This window comes from Scyliorhinus canicula, chromosome 4 (genome assembly GCF_902713615.1).
Source record: "Scyliorhinus canicula chromosome 4, sScyCan1.1, whole genome shotgun sequence".
Taxonomy (NCBI): Eukaryota; Metazoa; Chordata; class Chondrichthyes; order Carcharhiniformes; family Scyliorhinidae; genus Scyliorhinus; species Scyliorhinus canicula.
This window is the reverse complement of record NC_052149.1, coordinates 101,677,691-101,698,004: the sequence shown is the minus strand read 5'-3', so window position 1 is coordinate 101,698,004 and position 20,314 is coordinate 101,677,691. Positions and strand designations below refer to the sequence as shown.

Here is a 20,314-nt window from a genome sequence, read left to right as displayed (position 1 = left end):
CTATTTTCCAGAGAGTCATTTTGGACATCCTCCAAGGACTACAGCAAGCAACGGTCTACTTGAGTGAGCTTCTGGTCACCGGAGCCACTTGAAAAGAGCACCTGAGCAACAAAGGAAGTTCTCCCCTGGTTTTCCGAGACCGGAGTCCACCTTAAGAGAGGAAAATACATTTTCTACGCCAAAGGGGACACGTACCTAGGGTGCCTTGTCGTCCCAGATGGCCTGCACCCAGTAGCGAAGGAGATGCGAGCAATCAAACAAGTCTCCATGCCAGAGAATGCAACCAAATTGCAGTTGTTCTTAGGACTTGTGAATTATTACAGGACATTTATCCCTAACCTGGTGACCATCCTCGCACCACTGCATGCATGGCTGAAGAAACATCAAGAATGGGTGTGGAGAGTGTCGCAAGAAGAAGCCGTCGCCAGAGTGAAGCGACGATTGGCATCATCAGGGTTGTTAACCCATTACAACCCCTCAAAGCCCTTTTTTGTCACTTGTGATGCATCTTCTGACAGAATCAGGGTGGCGGTATCCCACTGCATGGACAACAGACAGGAGAGACGGATAGCCTATGTATCACGGAGCGCAACTATGCCCAGACTGAGAAAGAAGGGCTGGCTGTCGTCTTTAGGGTGAGGAAATTTCACCAGTATGTGTACGGGTGTCGATTCACCATCATAACGGACCACATGCCATTGCTTGAATTGTTCGAAGAGAAGAAGAAGGTGATTCCACCAATTGCATCTGCCCGGATACAGCGATGTACCCTATTGTTAGCGGCATACAAGTATGTGTTTGAGCATCGCCCAGGCACATAGTTTGTAAATGTGAACGCTCTGAGCCAGCTTCCGTTGCTGCCACTAGCCCCCCCCACACACCCTCCCCACATCTCTAACAAGGACTAACGAGGTTGTATTGATCTTATGTGTACCTTGTCAGTCACTGCCGCACAAATATACGATTGGACACAGAAGGACCCACTACCGGCAAAGTTACGCTATGTTGTCTTACACGGAAGCCAGCAAGGGAAACTGCTGAAAGAGCTGTGGACTTTTGAGACCAAACAGCAAGAACTCAGCATGGAGGACGGTATCCTTCTATGGGAAGCTCGCACTGTGATCCTAAGCCTGAACAGACAGGCCATTCTCCAAAATCTACACAATGGCCACCTGGGGGTGTCAAAGATTAAAATGCAAGTCAGAACTACGTATGGTGTCCAGGCCTGGATGGCGAGATCAAGTGACTGACCCAGCAATGCACCAGAAGGATCAGAAGCTCCCTCCACCCATGGGTATTGTCAGGCAAGCCTTGGGTGCACCAGCATGAAGATTTTGTCGGACCTTTTCAAGGCTCAATGTTCTTGTTGATAGTGGACGCTCTTTCCAAATGGCTAGACATCTATCAAGTGCCGTCCACCACTTCAAAGGACAATGTCGAGAAGCTATGACTCTCATTTAGTATCCATGGCATCCCAGAGGTATTACTCACAGACAACAGTACCCCGTTTACCAGCAAGGAATTTGCACACTTCAAAAACTAGGTGAAGCACATCCGGACGACCCCATAGCACCCTGCCTCAAATGGCTGGCTGAACAAGCAGTATAGGCTTTCAAGGAGGTTTGTGGAAGCAGGCCACAGGACACTGATGTGCCTTTTGTTCAGCTACCGGACCGCACCACACATTACCACCGAGTGGCACCGGCTGAACTGTTGATGGGCCGGAGGCTCAGGACCCGCCTTGGCCTAATGTTCCCAAACATTAGCGGGAAAGTAGAACGGCGACAAGACCTTCAGAGGCAGTACCAAGGACAGAGGTTTCCGATAGGTGACGCAGTATATGTCCAAAACTTTGGAGACGGTCCCTGGTGGACTCCAGGGACCATGGTGAAACAGACTGTACCAGTATCATACTCGTTAAAAACGCGAGAACAGACGGTGAGGAAGCACAAGACCACCTCCGGAGCAGTGGGTAAGTATCAGGACAAACCTCAGTGAAGGTATAATCTTTTAGCCCCGTCGGCTCGACACAAAGAGGCCTGGGGACATCACACCCTCAGGGCCCCGACACTAAGATGGTTAAAGCAGAGGATTCCGGGTCCAAGTCTGAGTTTTTGGACGATGGCCTCACTAGGGAACGATGATTGATTTTGCGCCCCCCCCCCAAGACGATCGACACAAAAACAACGTTCCCCGACACGTTACATGCCCCTGTACCCAGCCCCATAAGAGCCGGTGGCGCAACAGTGGGCAAAGCAGAGAAGACAACCTCCTCCATCTCTACGATAGAGGGACTTGCAGACTTTGGTGGGTGGGACACACACAGACACAGACACAGGCTCACACAGACGCACATTATAACCCCCCATGAGACCCACGGGGACAACCCGACTGATCTTCCTGTGCGGCTCATGGGGTACAAGCTCCCCCACTGACAGGCAGGGCTTGTTAATTCCCCAAGATAAAAGCTGGCCCAGGAAGGAGCCGACTTCTCAGCATGCTCCCGATTGGGACTTGGATTGGTGCTTAGTTGCTGTATTTTCCAGCTGTGAGGAGGGAATAAACTACTTCTGATTCATCCCTTCGGGACTCCTCATTGACTCCAATAATCACAAGAAAAAACAAAAAGCATAACACATAAACAGGCTTTTGGCTGTGTGTTTTCACAAAGAAGAAACATGACACACGGCTTCCTCCATTTGAAAATGAAATGAAATGAAAATCGCTTATTGTCACGAGTAGGCTTCAAATGAAGTTACTGTGAAAAGCCCCTAGTCGCCACATTCCGGCGCCTGTTCGGGGAGGCTGTTACGGGTACAGTAAAGGACAAACCGCCTCTCTGGGAGAATCACCGTTCAGTATTTAAATGCAAGGTAGATAGCAATGTACGTGACCCTCCTCATTTCTGCAGAATGTAACAGTACTCAATCTTTTCACTTACCTAGCTGAATGCTGTTATTTTAATCAAAGTAAAACATGTCAAGTGGTCTAGCTCCACAAAATAGAACCACCCTCATAGTTACTGGCATAAATCACTGTGATTAACAGTCCACTGAAGCATTCAGAGTACACACACTCAGTCATCCCAAATTGAAATGATTGAATTTGAAATGAGAAAGATTAATTAGAAACTGTGGTGAGGTGGAGAGGCAGGGGTGCCCAGAAGTGCATCCCTGGTCTTGTATTCTAGCCCACTCGACATGAATGCTAATATTGCACTTGCCTTCCTAACTGCCGACTGAACCTGCATGTTAACCTGAACAGAATCGTAAACAAGGGGCGGGATTCTCTGACCCCCACCGGGTCGGAGAATCGTCTGGGGGTGGCGTGAATCCCGCCCCCGCCGGCTGCCAATTTCTCCAGCGCTGGGGATTTGACAGGGCAGAAATTGCGCCGCGCCGGTCGGCGGCCGTTGGCAGCGCGCCCCCCGGCGATTCTCCAGCCCACGATGGTCCGAGTGGCCGCCCGTTTTCGGCCGGTCCCGCCGGCGTATGTTATGAAAGGTACTTACCAGCGGGACCCAACTCCACGGGCGGCCTCCGGGGTCGTGGGGGTATCTGGCCCCCATGGTGGCCTGGCCCGCGATCGGAGCCCACCGCACTCTTCCGCCGTGCCGGCTGGTGTAACAGTACGAAATGGCCGGGGCGGGGATGAGCCCCCCCTGCGCATGCGCTGGGTTGACGCCAGCTCACGCTGGCGCTCCCGCGCATGCGCCAACTTGTGTCAGCCGGCGGAGGACCTTCGGTACCGGCTGGCTCGGCGCAAACCACTCCGGCGCCAGCCCAGACCCTGAAGATGCGGAGGATTCCGCACCTTCGGGGCAGCCCGACGCCAGAGTGGTTCAGGCCACTCCTTCGCCCCAGAGTTTTTTTTTTATAAATGTTTTTATTCAGTTTTCATATTTTATATTGAACAAATTACAAATTGTTAGGAGAGAAAAAAAAAACAAACACGCAAAAATTAACATATAGTAAAATACATATTTACAGGTAAGCATCTTCGTAGTAGTAACTGCGCCCCCCCCCCCCCCCCCCCCCCTCAACATGTTTATTTAGTTTGGTTTTGGGCCTTAGCTAGCCATCGAACCCCCGTAACGAACCTGTAGCCCCCCCCCCCCTCCCGCTACCTTCCCCCGACTATTCTTCCTCTTGTACATTGGCCACAAATAGGTCCCGGAACAGTTGCATGAATGGCTCCCACGTTCTGTGGAAGCCGTCGTCCGACCCTCGGATGGCAAATTTGATTTTCTCCATTTGGAGAGATTCCGAGAGGTCGGACAGCCAGTCCGCAGCTCTGGGCGGTGCTGCTGACCGCCAGCCAAACAGGATTCTACGGCGGGCGATCAGGGAGGCAAAGGCAAGGGCGTCCGCCCTCCTCCCCAGGAATAGATCTGGCTGTTCTGAAACCCCGAAGACCGCCACTATTGCTTCGCCCCAGAGTTGACCGCCCCGTCAGTTTCTGAAGAATCCCGCCCAAGGACTTCCAAGTCCCTTTGTGCTTCTGGTTTCCCAAGCATCTTCCCATTTAGAAAATAATTTATGCCTCCATTACTTCTTCCAAAGTGCATAATCTCACACTTTTCCACATTGTATTCCATGTGCCAGTTCTTTGCCCACTCTCCTAGACTATCCAAGTCCATCTGCAGCCTGCCTGCTTCCTCAATACTACCTGCCCCTCTACAGATCTTTGTATCATCTGCAAACCTAGCAACAGTGCCTTCAGTTCCTTCCTCCAGATCATTAAGTATATTGTTCATGCTTCTCTTAAGGTTATCATGCAGGTTCAGTCAGCAGTTAAGAAGGCAAATGCAATGTTAGCAGTCATTTAAAAAAAAAAAAATTTAGTGTACCAGAATTCATTTTATTCCAATTAAGGGGCAATTTAGCGTGTTCAATCCACCTACCTTGCACATCTTTGGGTTGTGGGGGCAAAACCCACACAAACATGGAGAGAATGTGCAAACTGCACATGGACAGTGACCCAGAGCCGGGATCGAACCTGGGACCTCGGCGCCGTGAGGCAGCCGGGCTAACCCACTGTGCCACGTGCTGCCTTAATGTTAGCATTCATGTCGAGAGGGCTAGAAGACCAGGGATGTACCTCTGAGGATGTATAAGGCCATGGTCAAACCCCATTTGGCATATTGTGAGCAGTTTTGGGTCCCACATCTAAGGAAGGATGTGCTGGCCTTGGAGGGGTCCAGAGGAGGTTCACAAGAATGACCATCTTTGAATAATTAACATTGGTGTTCCTCTCACAGTGGGGAGTGATGCAAGGTCAGTGGGGAACAACGTTAAGGCTGGCGGACAGCAGCAGGAATGCAGGTGTGATTAGGTTGCCTCTGGGGACCCGAGGGAACATCCCTAAGACAAATGCTAGGAAGGAGGCTGGTATGGTTTCCCAAATAGATGCCAGTGGGAGGAGGGAAAGGAAAGATCAGGGCAAGACAGGCTTGAAGTTATCGTCTTCTGAAATACTTACCTTGATCTGTTCTGGACTATACACATGCACGCACCACACACACAGACACACACACACACACACAGACCACACACACACACACACACACACACACACACACACACACACACACACGTTAAAAATCTCTAAAACTGGAACAGAATTCTGGGAAATTGCTTCCCAATTTAAAATAAACAAACTCCAAAAGACCAAAGTAATTGGATGACCCATTCGCCAATCTCCCACACAGTGATTTGTGTTTTTGACCGTGGTCAGGAACTCATCCAGCTGCCTTTTGAAGGAGCAGAGAACCCGTGCTCAGTGTATCAGCCAAAAACCTGTTCCACAGGAAAAACAAAATACCTCCTGGCATCTGATACAGTTCTACACTTGTGAAATATATTCAGGCCACACAGGCCCTCCCTATCTAAACTCAAATAGTTAATCCATGTGAACCAACCTAATATTCCCATTACTTTAAACACATGCTTTCCATCTCCTTAAGGTCTATGCCTTTCTAAAGTTACCTCCACTCATAACCCAGATCTCTAAGCCTATTGTAATAACTAAGGACCTGTATTTTGGGTATCAATCTAGTGGCCCTCCTCTGAACTTTTCCCAGAGCTCCAACCATGTGACGCTATCAAGCCTGGATAAAGTATTATGAAATCAGCTCTAATCAAGATTTCATATCACAGTATTGTCATTTTGTATTCAATCATCCCGGTCATATATCCTCCCTGTTTGCTTTTTATGTTTCTTAATTTTTAATTTACGACCAGTTCTTTCCAAGAGTTGAGCATTCAGACTGAGCAGCAAGTACTGACAGACTCGGTTGTCACAATCAACTGAACACTGCCTTTACTCATTATTGATTCTGCATGGATGAAAGGCACACCACAAACGTACAAAATGAAGGTCAATGTCTTCATGAATAAGTGCTCGGTAAACCTTTCATTCTTTGCATTTAGACAATGTGAGAACATAAATTGCGTCTAAATGCTCTGGGTTGAGTCAGGTTCACATAAAGACATTGTTAACAAGAATAATATGCTGCTCTCCTCTCATCTGAAACCACACACCCCACCAACGAACACCGCCTGCCAAAAAAAAAAGGCTTGCCAAACACTTTGGCCAAAGATGATGCTCATTTAACTGGAACAGTACCTGTATAAAACCACATACCATGCTTTTGAAATATCCGCCTAAATTCTTTTTCAATGTTTTGCCATAATCTGGATGACGATATGGTAAAGGCCAGGTCCATGATCTGAAGCGAGAAATAGGGCACAAGCAGAAATATTTCTACTTTGAATTCCACTCTACCAACAAATCTCAGTGCTGCATTCCTTACAGAAGTCCACCCATTGCAAGGAACTGTGTCAATATTATGATTTCAGGCAGTTTTATCTGTTTTAATACGCGTATTAAGGGCATTCACTGGTGGTATTACAATGGCTGGGGTTTATCATCAATTGCAAGAGAGGAGGGTAATTTTAACCAAATTCGACAGGCAGGAACCCACTGGATTGGGCAAATGCTGGACTACACCCCGCTTGATATTGACTTCAATGGAGAGTAAAATCAGGCTGGATGTAAAACTTGCTTTGCACCACAATTCTGTTGGCTTCCTGAGGGCCAAGTATGTTACAACTGACCCATAATGAAAGCTCTCAACCAAACTCTGTTTAGACTCTCATCTTTTAAAATATATTAAACAAAAATGCATTACATGCAAAGGGAAGGAAATGGGATTAGATAGCTGCAGATAAAGAGTTAGCATCAACCCAGGCATGACAAATCAAACGTCCTTCTTCTGTACTGTAATTTCTCTAATTCAAGAAGATATAAAAATATCTTCACTCTTGCATTACTAACATTACTTGCTTAAGTTACTGAAGATACCTCACTAGGCGCATGATAGTGAGCAGATTCTTGATCCTCGGTGACCTTTCCAACAAGCCGTTCAAAAATCAACTTAATGGTTTCTCGGTGTGTGTCTTTATCAGGTGATGAGAGGGTTTGATTCAGTATTTCTTCCAGCCTCCTCCTCTCCTCAGGTAGTAGGCCCATATCCTTGCTGTGAAGGATCTCTTCAGCACTAGGCCTCTGCCGGGGATCATCCTGCAACAAGTCTCGACATGTCTGCAGCTTTAAAAGATAAACACGTTTGGAACTGGTACTTAACCTGCACTACAAGGTACATTGGAACTCGCATCGAAGGGTGACAGTGTCCAAAATCTTTTTTTAAATACTTTTATTGAAGAATTTTCATTTATAGCAAATACTCAAACTTCTGATTATTACAAAAGATCCCGGAGGCAACAACATCTATCCTAACCCAATTTCATACCAAGATCATCCCCCCAACCCCCGCAGCATCATCTATCCTAACCCAGTTTCATACCAAGTTCATCCCCTCCTACAAAGAAGATCCTACTGGACTGACCAACTCCACCCCCCCCTGCCCTCACACTCCCACCCCGGAAACGCTGACAGGAACCAGTTCCTTAAAAAAGGTAATGAACAGCTGTCTCCTTGAGTAAAACTCATCCACCGACGCCCCTCATGGCATATTTGATCGTCTCCAGCTGCAGAAATTCCAGCAGGTCTCCAAACCAAGCCAAAATATTAGGCAGCGCCAAAGACCTCAACCTGCACAAGACTCGCCTCCGGGCTATTAGAGAGATGATGGCAAGATATCTGCCTTCTTCACCTCTGCAGTATTGGCAAGTCCGAGACTCTTAAAAATGGCCACCATCGGGCACTGCTCCACCTTAACACCCAGAATCCCTGACATCGTTCCCCCCCCCCCCCCCGTCCAAACTCAACTCATCCTTCCACTTCCTCTTTACTTCTTCCAACGAAGCCTATTCCATCGTCAACATCTGCTCAATTATGTCTGAGATCTTTGCCTCCCCTAACTCGTCCAAAGACAGGACCCTATCCATAAGCAAAGGCGCCACCGGCAGCAGGGGAAACGAAGGAGGCTCCTTACGTACAAATCTCACACCTGCAAGTATCTAAATACATTCCCTGTCGGGAGTTGAAACTTCTCTAAAATCTATTCTAGTCCAGCAAACCTACCCTTCAGAAACATATCCTTAAACTTCTCCAAACCCTCCCTCTCCCATGTCCTGATCGTTGAATCTAGATTAAATGGCACAAACCTATGGTTCCCACAAATCAGCAGCAACAGCGACACGGAGCCGGATTCAAATTTCTGCCTAAATTGATTCCAAATTCTCAAGGAAGATATTACCACCGAGCTCGACGAAAATCTTCCAGGAGAGGAGTGGTAACAAGAGCCCTCAGACCTGATCCTGTACGAGAAACCTCCTCCGTCCACCCTCATATACAGTCTGGATCCTTAAAACACCGCACATCATCAATATTTGTCATCCAGTAATGACACATTCGATTAGGTAGTGCCAACACTCCCACTGACTGCCTATCCCTTCGCAAAAATGCCCGATGATTCCGCCCAGACAAGGGTAGATATTAACTTACTGACACTACCAAAAAAATCCTTAGAGAGACACTGGAACAAAAACTAAATATTCATCCTCACTGTCTGAACTCTTCACACCAAGGTCAAAAGAAGGTCATCCCACCTCTTCAAATCACCCCATCCAACAGACTGGGCAAGTCTATGGAGTGAGACCTAATCATGGGCCACCTGAATTGCCAGATACAGGAAACTCGTCTTGGCCACTGGAAAAAATTCACCCCAGTTTAGCTTATACCCTGAAAATGAACCAAACTTCCTGAGCATCTCCATTATCTCCCCACATTGGAGTCAGGGTCCAGAATGTATAACAACAAATCATCCACATATACGAACACCCTGGGCGCGATTATCCGCTCCCACGCTGGGTGGGAGAATCGCGGGAGGGCCGCTCTGGCACCCCCCGTGATTCTCCAACCCCCCCCCAAAATCGTGGGTTGCCGTTTTACACGGCGACCCGCGATTCTCCAACCCGGATGGGCCGAGCGGCCAGCCGTTCCCGACCGGTTCACGCCAGCAGCAAACACACCTGGTCGCTGCCGGTGTGAACAGCGCGTCAAAGGTGAGTATAGGGCTTGTGGGGGGCGGAGAGGGGAGTGAGCACCACGACCGTGCTCGGGAGGGGGCTGGCCCGCGATCGGTGCCCACCGATCGTCGGCCCGGCGTCTCAAAGGGACGCACTCTTTCCCCTCCGCCGCCCCGCAAGATCAAGCCGCCACGTCTTGCGGGGCAGCGGAGGGGAAGACGGCAACCGCGCATGCGCGGGTTTGAGCCATCAACCGTCGTGACGTCAGCCGCGCATGCGCGGGTTGGAGCCGCCCAACCTGAGCATGCGCGGCTGACGTCATTAGGCGCGCCGGCCACGTCATTCTCGGCGTGCCGAGATTTACGGCATGGCCCTCCTAGCCCCCCCACCCCTGGGGGCAAGGAGCGGCCTCCGACGCCGTCGTGAACCTCTCTGGGTTTTACGACGGCGTCAGGCCTTGCGGAGAATTCAGCCCCTATACTCCCTCCCATCCCACTCTATCCCCCTGCACTTGGGAGGCTGAAGTAAACAGCAAAGGCAAGTCCGAGGAGTTCCTAAGAAAGACGTTTATTCAGCATAACAGCAGTATTTACACAGGACTCGGTTGCACATCTCAGGGTCCTCATTCCTTCCTGTCAGCTGTTACAGCAGCTGACCTGTTATACTAATGCTGGTTAACTCATAACCCAATCAGCACTCGGGAACAATCACCCCAGCTAGATGAGTACCATGCAAGGTTATAACAAAGACGATCTCAGCGCAATGGCCAGCAGCTCAATTGCTAAACAACAACGGTGGACACTCCTGCCTCGTGCCCCTTTTTCACCTGAAAGTACCCCGAGCTCAGGGTATTGGTACGGACACTCACAGTGGGGGGCACTGTACAAAAACCTAACCCAAAATTTAAATTCTGGCCCAAAAGCAAATACATCCACTCAACCCCACCAAATGTTTTTTCCGCGTCCATCAAAATAATCACCTCTGGATCGGCCAGAGGAGGGCGGCAGCACCACATTCAAGAGTCACATAATGTAGGCCGTCAGCTGCGGGGCCCTTAACAAATCCTGCCTGCTCCTCCGAAACTCCCCCCCCCCCCCCCCCCCCCCCACCGCAGCCCCAGGCAGGACTCCAAACGGGTTGCCAAAACTTTAAATTCAGCATTTAACAGAGGAATAGGTTGGTGCAACCCACACTCCCCGGGCTCCATGTCCTTTTTCAAGATCAAGGAGATCGCTCCCTGCACCAACGTGGCTGGCAACACCCCCGGGACAGAGAATCATTGAACATATCCAGCAGAAGCGGAACCAACAGCCCAGCAAACTGTTTATGAAATTCGATAGGGAATCCATCCTGACCCGGTGCTTCACCCGTCTGCATTAAACAAATATATTTCATGATCTCCTCCTGTCCAATTGGCATCTCCAGCTCCTTCCTTCTTTCCTGTTCCACCTCCGGGAAGGTCAACCCATCCAAAAACTGTAGCATTGTCGAATCCTCTTGCGGAGGCTCAGACTGTATAGCCCACTGTAAAAGGTCTCAAACATCTCATTGATCTTCTCTGGGGCAGAAATCTTCTCTCCATACTCCGTTTTCACAATCGCCGAGAATCTCGTCCCCCTAACCCCAGGGAGTAAAGACGCGCCCACCACAAAGAAATAAATCCGGGAGTAAACCCGATGAACATGGGAAAAAAAGAAAACTCCTTATCATTCAGATGCCCAAATCTCAAGGGGTCAACCTGCTCCTCTCATCTGTTCCATGAACACCAACAGCCCCTTTGCCACCCCCGATACAGCGAAGGACTTGGGATTCAACCTGTCCAGCCTACGGCCCAGAACACAAGTGAAGTCCTCCCCCATAATTAACTGATGTGAGTCGAGATCAAGAATAGAAGCCAGCACCTTCTTAATGAATTCCATGTTTTTCCAATTCGGTGCATACATGTTAACTAAAACCCCCGACATGCTCGCTAACACCCCACTATTACATATCCCCCTCCTGAGTCAGACATAATGTTAACCACAGAAAAAAAAAATCACCCCTGTTAATCAACACCACGGTCCCCCATATCTGATCCGGCAGGGCCTCAACCTGCGCCAGCTCGAGATCCACCAAGATGGCCGCCATCATCCCCATCAAGCCTGTTGAAAAACAAAGGAACCTGCACAGTCAGTAAGCTACTCCTCCCCGCCCCTGAACGCCTCCTCCTCCCCTCCACCCCTTCCCCATCAAAACAAACACAATAAACCTGAGCTCATTACCTAACAAAACAAAAGAAAACCCCCACCCATAAGTAACCACCTGCAGCCATCTCTCCCACTCTGCTCCTGTTAAGCAGCTGAACTGCTGTCAGGGTGACCCGCACCTAGGGTAAAAATCAAAGTCTTTCAAGTCTTCGGCAGCAGGGTAGCACAGTGGTTAGCACATTCTCCTCGTGTCTGCGGGGGTTTCCTCCGGGTCCTCCCACAGTCCAAAGATGTGCAGGTTAGGTGGATTGGCCATTCTAAATTGCCCATGGTATCCAAAAAGGTTAGGTGGGGTTACTGGGATAGGTTGGAGGCATGGGCTTAAGTAGGGTGCTCTTTCTAAGGGCCAGTGAAGACCTGATCAGCCAAATGGCCTCCTTCTGCACTGTAAATTCCATGTTTCTATGAAACAATGGCTCAACAAACAGACCCCCAACCCATACCGAACTTTAATATTAAACATTATATGAAGAAATCAGAGAACTACACCCAAATTCCCTTCCGCAAACAGTTCCAACAAAACAATAAACCCCCAAAATCACCCAAATACAGCCCCCAGCAACAAGCCCCATAACAAGGTGCCCTCCCCCAATTTATAACCATCCCACACAAAAATACAAACATAAAAGAACTCAAGAATGACCAAGCAAACAAGACCATAGTCCTTAAATACTTCAGACCCCGCCCCCCATCCCTGTTTCTTAATAAAGTCATTCACTTCCTCCAGGGTGCCGAAATAGTTGTCTCTGGGCATGATATACCGGCCATGGGGCAAGACACAGCAGATGGATTTGGGAAAAGGCCTCCCTCGGGATTCCCGACGGCAGTTATGCCTCGTGAGATCTAACCAGATCTCGCTGGTGTCACCTGGGCACCTTGGCACTGCCAGCCTCGCGGGGTGCATTCTCCGCTGGGCCACTAAAAACAAAAAGAGTGCCATTAGATAGCATTGTTGTTCCCCGGCTGACATGCACCGGGAATGGTGCTACCTCCGCCCAGAATGGACTTTTTTTTTTAAAAGTTAGATTGTGCACTCTGTCTCTGAAGGTGATCCGGAGATGAGTCAGGTACACCATCCCAAAATGCAAGTACCATCTTGGCCTAATTAAACACTGCAAAACTTCTTCCCAACTCGATCCCAATGTCCTGATATATTCTGATGGGATGGCCCTCCCTCCTACACTCTCAATTGTCTTTCGCCCATCTCAGGACCCGCTCCTTATCCAGGTACCTATGGAACCGGACTATGATCACCGGTGGAGGCTCCCCCGATCTGGGCTTCTGACTCAGCGACTGATGAGCCTGGTCAAACTCAGATGCGGTCGAGAAGACCCCCCTCCCCACCAACTTTCCAAACATCTTAGAAACGGAATCAGTGGCGCTTGTTTCTTCCAGGTCCTCAGACAGACCAACAATTCTTAAATGCTGCTGTCTGGAGCGATTCTCCAGGTCATCGACCTTGACCTTTAATGCCTTCCGCTCCTTCGATGGCAGTGCCATATCTGCCTCCAAAGAGATAATCGGATTGCTGTGATCAGTGAGCGCCTCCTCCACATTCTTAATTGCTGCCCCTGCCCCTCCACCCGTTGATCCAACCTGTCTATGGTCACACAAATAGATGTCTCTGATCATTATCACAGTTCAGTTTGTTGGATCTTGTGGTATGCAAATTAGCTTCCATGTTTCCGACACAAGTGATGACACTTCAAAAAGTACACTATTAGCTTTGGGACCTCCTCAGGTTGTGAAAGCTCTCATCTAAATGCAGGATCTTTCTTAAGGGGCTGGTTTAGCTCACCAGGCTAAATCGCTGGCTTTTAAAGCAGACCAAGCAGGCCAGCAGCACGGTTCAATTCCCGTACCAGCCTCCCGGACAGGCGCCGGAATTTGGTGACTAGGGGATTTTCACAGTAACTTCATTGAAGCCTACTCATGACAATAAGCGATTTTCATTTCATTTTCATTTCTTTTCATCATACACTCCAGGTTAAAATAATCTAATTGCTTCACTTCAAAATTACAACTGGCTGTAGTTGTAACATATAGCAATCTAGTCCAAGAATTGCCACTGCACCATACAGCTTGGAGCCATTAAACCCAATGGAGCGTGAGCCATGCAGAGAACAACTGAAAAACTCAATCTAATATTTTCCATGAGCTATTATTTATATGAATATGCCACCTGAAGTTAATTTCTAATAGCTTCAAAATTCAGCTTTTTAAAGCCGTTATTGGAGTAATAAAAAAAAGTTCCAGGAAAGCACAGTGACTGGGGGATCAATCACCCAAAATCCCAGCTTCTATATTGGTGATGCTGGCCGCAATCAGGAACTTGTCTAGCTCCCTTCTGCATGCTTGTTGTGATTCCATGCTTATTGAACACAGCCAGCAACTTATTCCAGTGGCCAAAATCCTGTGAAAAGAAGTATTCCTCTCCACCCCCCACTGACATTCTCAGGACCTTTGTCAAATAGCCTAGCCACGTATCCTTTAGTTACTTTAAAAACCTAAACCAAATCTCCTCAAAGTTGATGATTTTCCAGAGTAAAAGCCCAAATCTCTCCAACCTTATCATGGTAACTAAGGACATCGGAACTACGTGTCAGTCGAGTGCGCTTTTGTATCACCTACTGAGGGGGAACAAATCTGGACACGGTATTTAAATCAGGCCAATCCATGGGCTTATGAGAACAACAAAATGTTCAGTTGTTTTTTTATACAATTGTCCTGGTCGTACATTCACAACCTCAAAGGCCTGAAAGTACTGCCCATGGACATTCAGAGATTAATATACCAGAATACCAAAGCTCTTTGCCTGCTTAGCAGCTCTAAGTTCAGAACTCCTACCAACACTAAGTGACATCTGTTTGATGTGTGCCTGGACCTGCTTGTTATCTATTACACTCATCTGACATCTGAACATTCGTATAAACCTTTGGCCATCCACAAAGTTGCAGACAGTTCCCCCAATGTCTTCATCCAGGTCACTAATCTGGATTATAATGATCTGTTCGAGGGCTTTTCCATTTGGCACAGTGGTAGGGCCACACAACATAAAGTACGGTATCCTTAATGTGAAGATAGACTGTGCGGCAGTAATTCCTCCTGAAACTGTTGTGGACTGATGCATCTCCAGCAGATTGGTGAGGATGAGTTCAAGTATGCTTTTCTCTCTTGGTTACCTCACCATCTGCCGCAGATCCAGTCTAGCAGCTATGTTCTTTAGGACTCCACAGGTCGGTCTGTGGTGATTCCAATGAGCCACTCTTAATGATGAACATTGAAGGCCCCCACTCAGAGAACATTCTGCACTGTTGCCACCCTCCAAGTGGTGTTCAACATGGGAGGTTTACTGATTCATCAGCTGAGGGGAGGACACAGTATGTGGTAATCAGCAGGATTGTGTGTAAGATAAAATTCCATGAGTATGACGACATCAGGCTCTTGCTGACTCATCTGTGAGCCAGCTCTCCCAATTTTGGCACAAGCCACCAGATGTTAATAAGGAGGAATTAACTGGGTCGACAGCGTCTCTGGCACTGAGGAACCGGCTTTGATCCTGGCCGTGGGTCACTGTCTATGTGGAGTTTGCACATTCTCCCCGTGTCTGCAAGAGCTTCACCCCCACAATCCAAAGATGTGCATGTTAAATGGATTGGCCATGCTATATTGTCCCTTAATTGGAAAAAATAACTGAGTAGACATAGACATAGAACAGTACAGCACAGAACAGGCCCTTCGGCCCTCGATGTTGTGCCGAGCAATGATCACCCTACTCAAACCCACGTATCCACCCTATACCCGTAACCTAACAACCCCCCCCTTAACCTTACTTTTTAGGACACTACGGGCAATTTAGCATGGCCAATCCACCTAACCTGCACATCTTTGGACTGTGGGAGGAAACCGGAGCACCCGGAGGAAACCCACGCACACAGGGGGAGGACGTGCAGACTCCGCACAGACAGTGACCCAGCCGGGAATCGAACCTGGGACCCTGGAGCTGTGAAGCATTTATGCTAACCACCATGCTACCGTGCTGCCCCAAAGGGTACTCTAAATATATATATTTTTTAAACTGGGTCGACATGGCTGGGTGTGTCGCTGTTGTTTCCAGTGCCTAGGTCGATGCCAGGTGGGCCATCCTGTTCCATTTCTTTGTGTAGACTTCGTAGAGGTTTGATACAAAGGGCATTTATGAGTCAACCACATTGCTATGGTTCTGGAATCACATAAGGGGGAGACCAGGTATGGACGGCAGGTTTTCTTCCCGAAAGTACAATAGTGAACAAACGGGTTTTTTAGACATTCAACAATGGTTTCATGGTTGTCGTTAGACGTTCAATTGCAGATATTTTTATTGAATTCAAATTCCACTGTCTGCTCTGGTGGGATTTTAATCCGGGACCCCAGCCCATTACCTTGGGTCACTCGATTACAAGTCCAGCGACAACACCACTATGCCATCACTTCCAGAGTTTGAAGAGGGAAGGGTTGGGTGTGGGAGAGGGGATTGGGTCAGGTCGGGTATTAATATGATTAGGTTGGTGGTAGCGCTGGACGCGGAGAAGGCATTCGATAGGGTGGAGTGGGAGTACCTGTGGGAGACGTTGGAACGGTTTGGGTTTGGGGAAGGGTTTATTAAGTGGGTGAAGTTGCTCTACTCGGCCCCGACGGCGAGTGTAGTGACAAACGGGAGGAGGTCGGAGTATTTCGGGCTCCACCGAGGGACCAGGCAGGGATGTCCCCTATCCCCCCTACTTTTCGCACTGGCGATTGAACCGTTGGCGATGGCACTGAGGGGTTCAGGGGGGTGGAGAGGACTGACTAGGGTAGGGGAGGAACATCGAGTATCGCTGTATGCGGATGATCTACTGCTGTACGTGGCAGACCCAGAAGGGGGAATGCCGGAGATAATGGAACTATTAGCAGAGTTTGGGGACTTTTCGGGGTACAAACTAAATTTGGGCAAAAGCGAGGTTTTTGTGATACACCCGGGGGACCAGGGAGAGGGTATTGGGAGACTCCCCTTCAAGCGAGCAGGAAAGAGCTTTAGGTACTTAGGGGTGCAGGTGGCAAGGAACTGGGGGACCCTCCACAAGTTGAACTTTTCCAGGCTGGTGGAACAGATGGAGGAGGAATTTAAGAGGTGGGACATGGTACCGTTGTCGCTGGCGGGGAGGGTGCAGTCAATCAAATGACGGTCCTCCCAAGGTTCTTGTTTTTATTTCAGTGCTTGCCCATCTTCCTCCCTAGGGCCTTCTTCAAAAAGGTGACGAGTAGCATCATGAGCTACGTGTGGGCGCATGGCACCCCAAGGGTGAGGAGGGTCTTTTTGGAGCGGAGTAGGGACAGTGGAGGGCTGGCACTGCCCAATCTCTCGGGGTACTACTGGGCGGCAAATGTGTCAATGGTGCGCAAGTGGATGATGGAAGGGGAGGGGGCAGCTTGGAAACGAATGGAGAGGGCGTCCTGTGGCAACACAAGCCTGGGGGCCCTAGTAACGGCACCATGGCCGCTCCCCCCCACGAGGTACACCACGAGCCCGGTGGTGGCGGCCACCCTCAAGATATGGGGGCAGTGGAGGCGACATAGGGGGGAAATGGGAGGTCTGTTGGCGGCGCCAATAAGAGGGAACCATAGATTCATCCCGGGGAACATCGACGGGGGATTTCAGAGCTGGTACAGGGTGGGCATACGGCAGCTGAAGGACCTGTTTATAGAGGGGAGGTTTGCGAGCCTGGGAGGGCTGGAGGAGAAGTTTGAGCTCCCCCCGGGAAACATGTTCAGATATTTACAAGTGAAGGCATTTGCTAGGCGGCAGGTGGAGGGGTTTCCCCTGCTCCCCAGTAAGGGGGCGAGTGATAGGGTGCTCTCGGGGGTCTGGGTCGGAGGGGGGAAGATATCAGACATCTACAAGATAATGCAGGAGGCGGAAGCAGCATCAGGGGAGGAGCTGAAAGCCAAGTGGGAAGGGGAGCTGGGAGAGCAGATAGAAGACGGGACGTGGGCGGATGCGCTGGAGAAGGTCAACTCTTCCTCCTCGTGTGCGAGACTGAGCCTCATTCAATTTAAGGTGCTGCATAGAGCTCACATGACGGGGACAAGGATGAGCCGGTTCTTTGGGGGTGAGGACAGGTGTGTCAGATGTCTGGGAAGCCCAGCGAACCATGTGCATATGTTCTGGGCATGTCCGGTGCTGGAAGGGTTCTGGAAGGGGGTGGCAAGGACGGTGTTGAAGGTGGTGGGGTCCAGGGTCAAACCAGGATGGGGGCTTGCGATCTTTGGGGTCGGGGTAGAACCGGGGGTACAGGAGGCTAGGGAGGCCGGAATACTGGCCTTTGCGTCCCTAGTGGCTCGACGAAGGATATTAATTCAATGGAAGGACGCGAGGCCTCCAAGCGTTGAAACTTGGATTAACGATATGGCTAGCTATATTCAGCTAGAAAGGATCAAATTTGCCCTGAGAGGGTCGGTACAGGGATTCGCCAGGCGGTGGCAACCTTTCCTTGACTTTTTAGATCAGAGATAGACGTTCGGGGTCGTGGCAGCAGCAACCCGGGGGGGGGGGGAGGGGGGGGGGGGAGGGGGGGGGGGGAGGGGAGGGGGGGGCAGCAAGGGTCGTGGGGGGACATGCACGACTGTAACGCGGGCAAGTCTGCTCGCTGCTCATGTCTGAAACTGTAGGCTGCCTTGTTTGTTAAGGTTGCCTGGGGGGGGGGGGGGAGGACTGGTGCGCGCGAGAGGGCGGGCGAGGGAGGGACATTTGCCTAGAGGGATTGTGTTGTAAATAATTTAAAAATTAGTAGGGGTAAATGTCTGTATGGAAAAACTCTTTCAATAAAAATTATTTAAAAAAAAAAAATATGATTAGGTTGAATGGGTTAGGTTGTGGGGTGGGGAGTGAGGTGGGAAAATCAGGCCTCAGAGGGTGTGACGGTGAGAGACAGGCCATGGGGAAAGGTGAGAAGTCCTGTACAGGTTGGAGGAATCTTATGAGAGGCTGAGGAGCGGGAATACCAAGGGGGTGAGGATGCTGGTTAGTCGGGGGGGGGTTCTGCTGACGGTCAGGATCTGGGAGTCACATGGGGTGCATTGGTCTGAATCTTTACAATAGTTAGCAGAAGTAAAAAGGGGTTTTAATTCTTATTTTTTTGGGGTAATTGTTGGTAAACCTGTTGGTTTTCCTCTGAACTTTGCAATTTAAATATTACCTTTGGATGGTTACCAGTGTCGTGCAATTGCCCAGAAGAAGTTTGCGCTTCTGGGCAATTGCTGTGCAAATCCTTTCTTGTGGAGCTCCGTGAGGGATTCCCCAGTGCATCTTTGGGGTAACCCCTCAGCCTGACGCTGGGGAGCTGAGAAGTTACAGTTCAATGCCTCAACTGAAAGACTGCAAAGTTGCATCATCCACTCACTTTAAAGAGAACCTGTTACTCAAGCTGAACTATAAATGGCTCAGTAACTCACCAAGCTCATGAATTCTGGTTGCAAAAGGAAGGCTTTTGTTTTGTCAACATAAAGTTCGTTTATGTAACGTGGAGCATTCTGCAAAATAACCGAGACATTAAAAGCATGTTTTTATTTGTTTTCAAAAATGAAGTCTGGAATTCAAACGAAAGATTTTGTTCACTTTAGTTGCTACAGCTTTACATTAAAAAACACTACAGCCTCTAAACTTACACAATGCACCATAAAAGATTATTTGAATCCACAATGGCAAATGGTGTAAGGGAAGGCCAGTGCCTTTCCAACAGTATGAACAAAAGTAAACATATTTTATATGGAAGAATCATGGAGTAAAATTCTTACACATTGTCGAATCTGGTCCCTCCATTTCTGACGTTCCTGTACTGTACACTGAAACAGCATGTCAAGGATTACCATTCCAAAACTGTACATATCAGCTTTCTGCAGGAAGGAAGCATACATTACACTAAGCCCCCTCAGTCATCTGAGTTTCAGGTTCAAAGTAACATTAATGTCAATAACAAGCATGAGAACATGATAGAATCCTATTAATTCAGGTCACCCAGTCCTGGCAGTAAAAGGGCAGGATCGGAGCACAGCGAGCTTTGTGCTTCGCCAGGTCATGCAGGCTCACCAATCCTGCCAGATCCAGTAATGCTGATCCAAATGAACTTTAAAAATCTCTAGCCATGCTTCAGTTGTCTGCCTTTTCCTATTGTACATCCACATTTTTACCTTATAAAACTTGTAAAAGACAGTGCCTCGTTGCATTTATGTCCTCTTGCTAACCACTCTGTAGACCCATATTACGATCTCAGACCAGACCCCAACAGTGACTATATACCCAATATTTTAATTTTGTAAGACTGTGAGGAAAGGATACCTCGCTCCTGGAGTGATTGCACGAATAAATAGGGATATGGTATATTAAAACAAACTTACTTACTAACACAGTATGTCTTCAAATGCTGTTTTCACTAGCTTGTTTCAGCTTCCCCCTTGTCCTCAAACAAGTCTGAACTGCTTTGAATATTGTTAAATCTTTTAACTAATCGAGGATGAGAGCAGAACTGCCTCACTCTGGGCACAGCTACATTCAGGAAG

General features: G+C 48.8%; 1 protein-coding gene across 3 annotated transcripts in view; it reads right to left on the bottom strand.

The window, feature by feature from the left end:
• Positions 1-20,314, bottom strand: part of LOC119964853 (eIF-2-alpha kinase GCN2-like) — a 128,806-nt gene that overhangs the window by 47,623 nt on the left and 60,869 nt on the right. For all 3 annotated transcript variants that reach the window (XM_038794912.1, XM_038794914.1, XM_038794913.1), the window contains 4 exons: positions 19,553-19,651; positions 19,211-19,288; positions 7,366-7,611; positions 6,646-6,730 (listed from right to left, as the gene is read on the bottom strand). In XM_038794912.1, the coding sequence (XP_038650840.1) occupies positions 6,646-6,730; positions 7,366-7,611; positions 19,211-19,288; positions 19,553-19,651 (508 nt within the window). The remainder of the gene's footprint in view (positions 1-6,645; positions 6,731-7,365; positions 7,612-19,210; positions 19,289-19,552; positions 19,652-20,314) is intronic.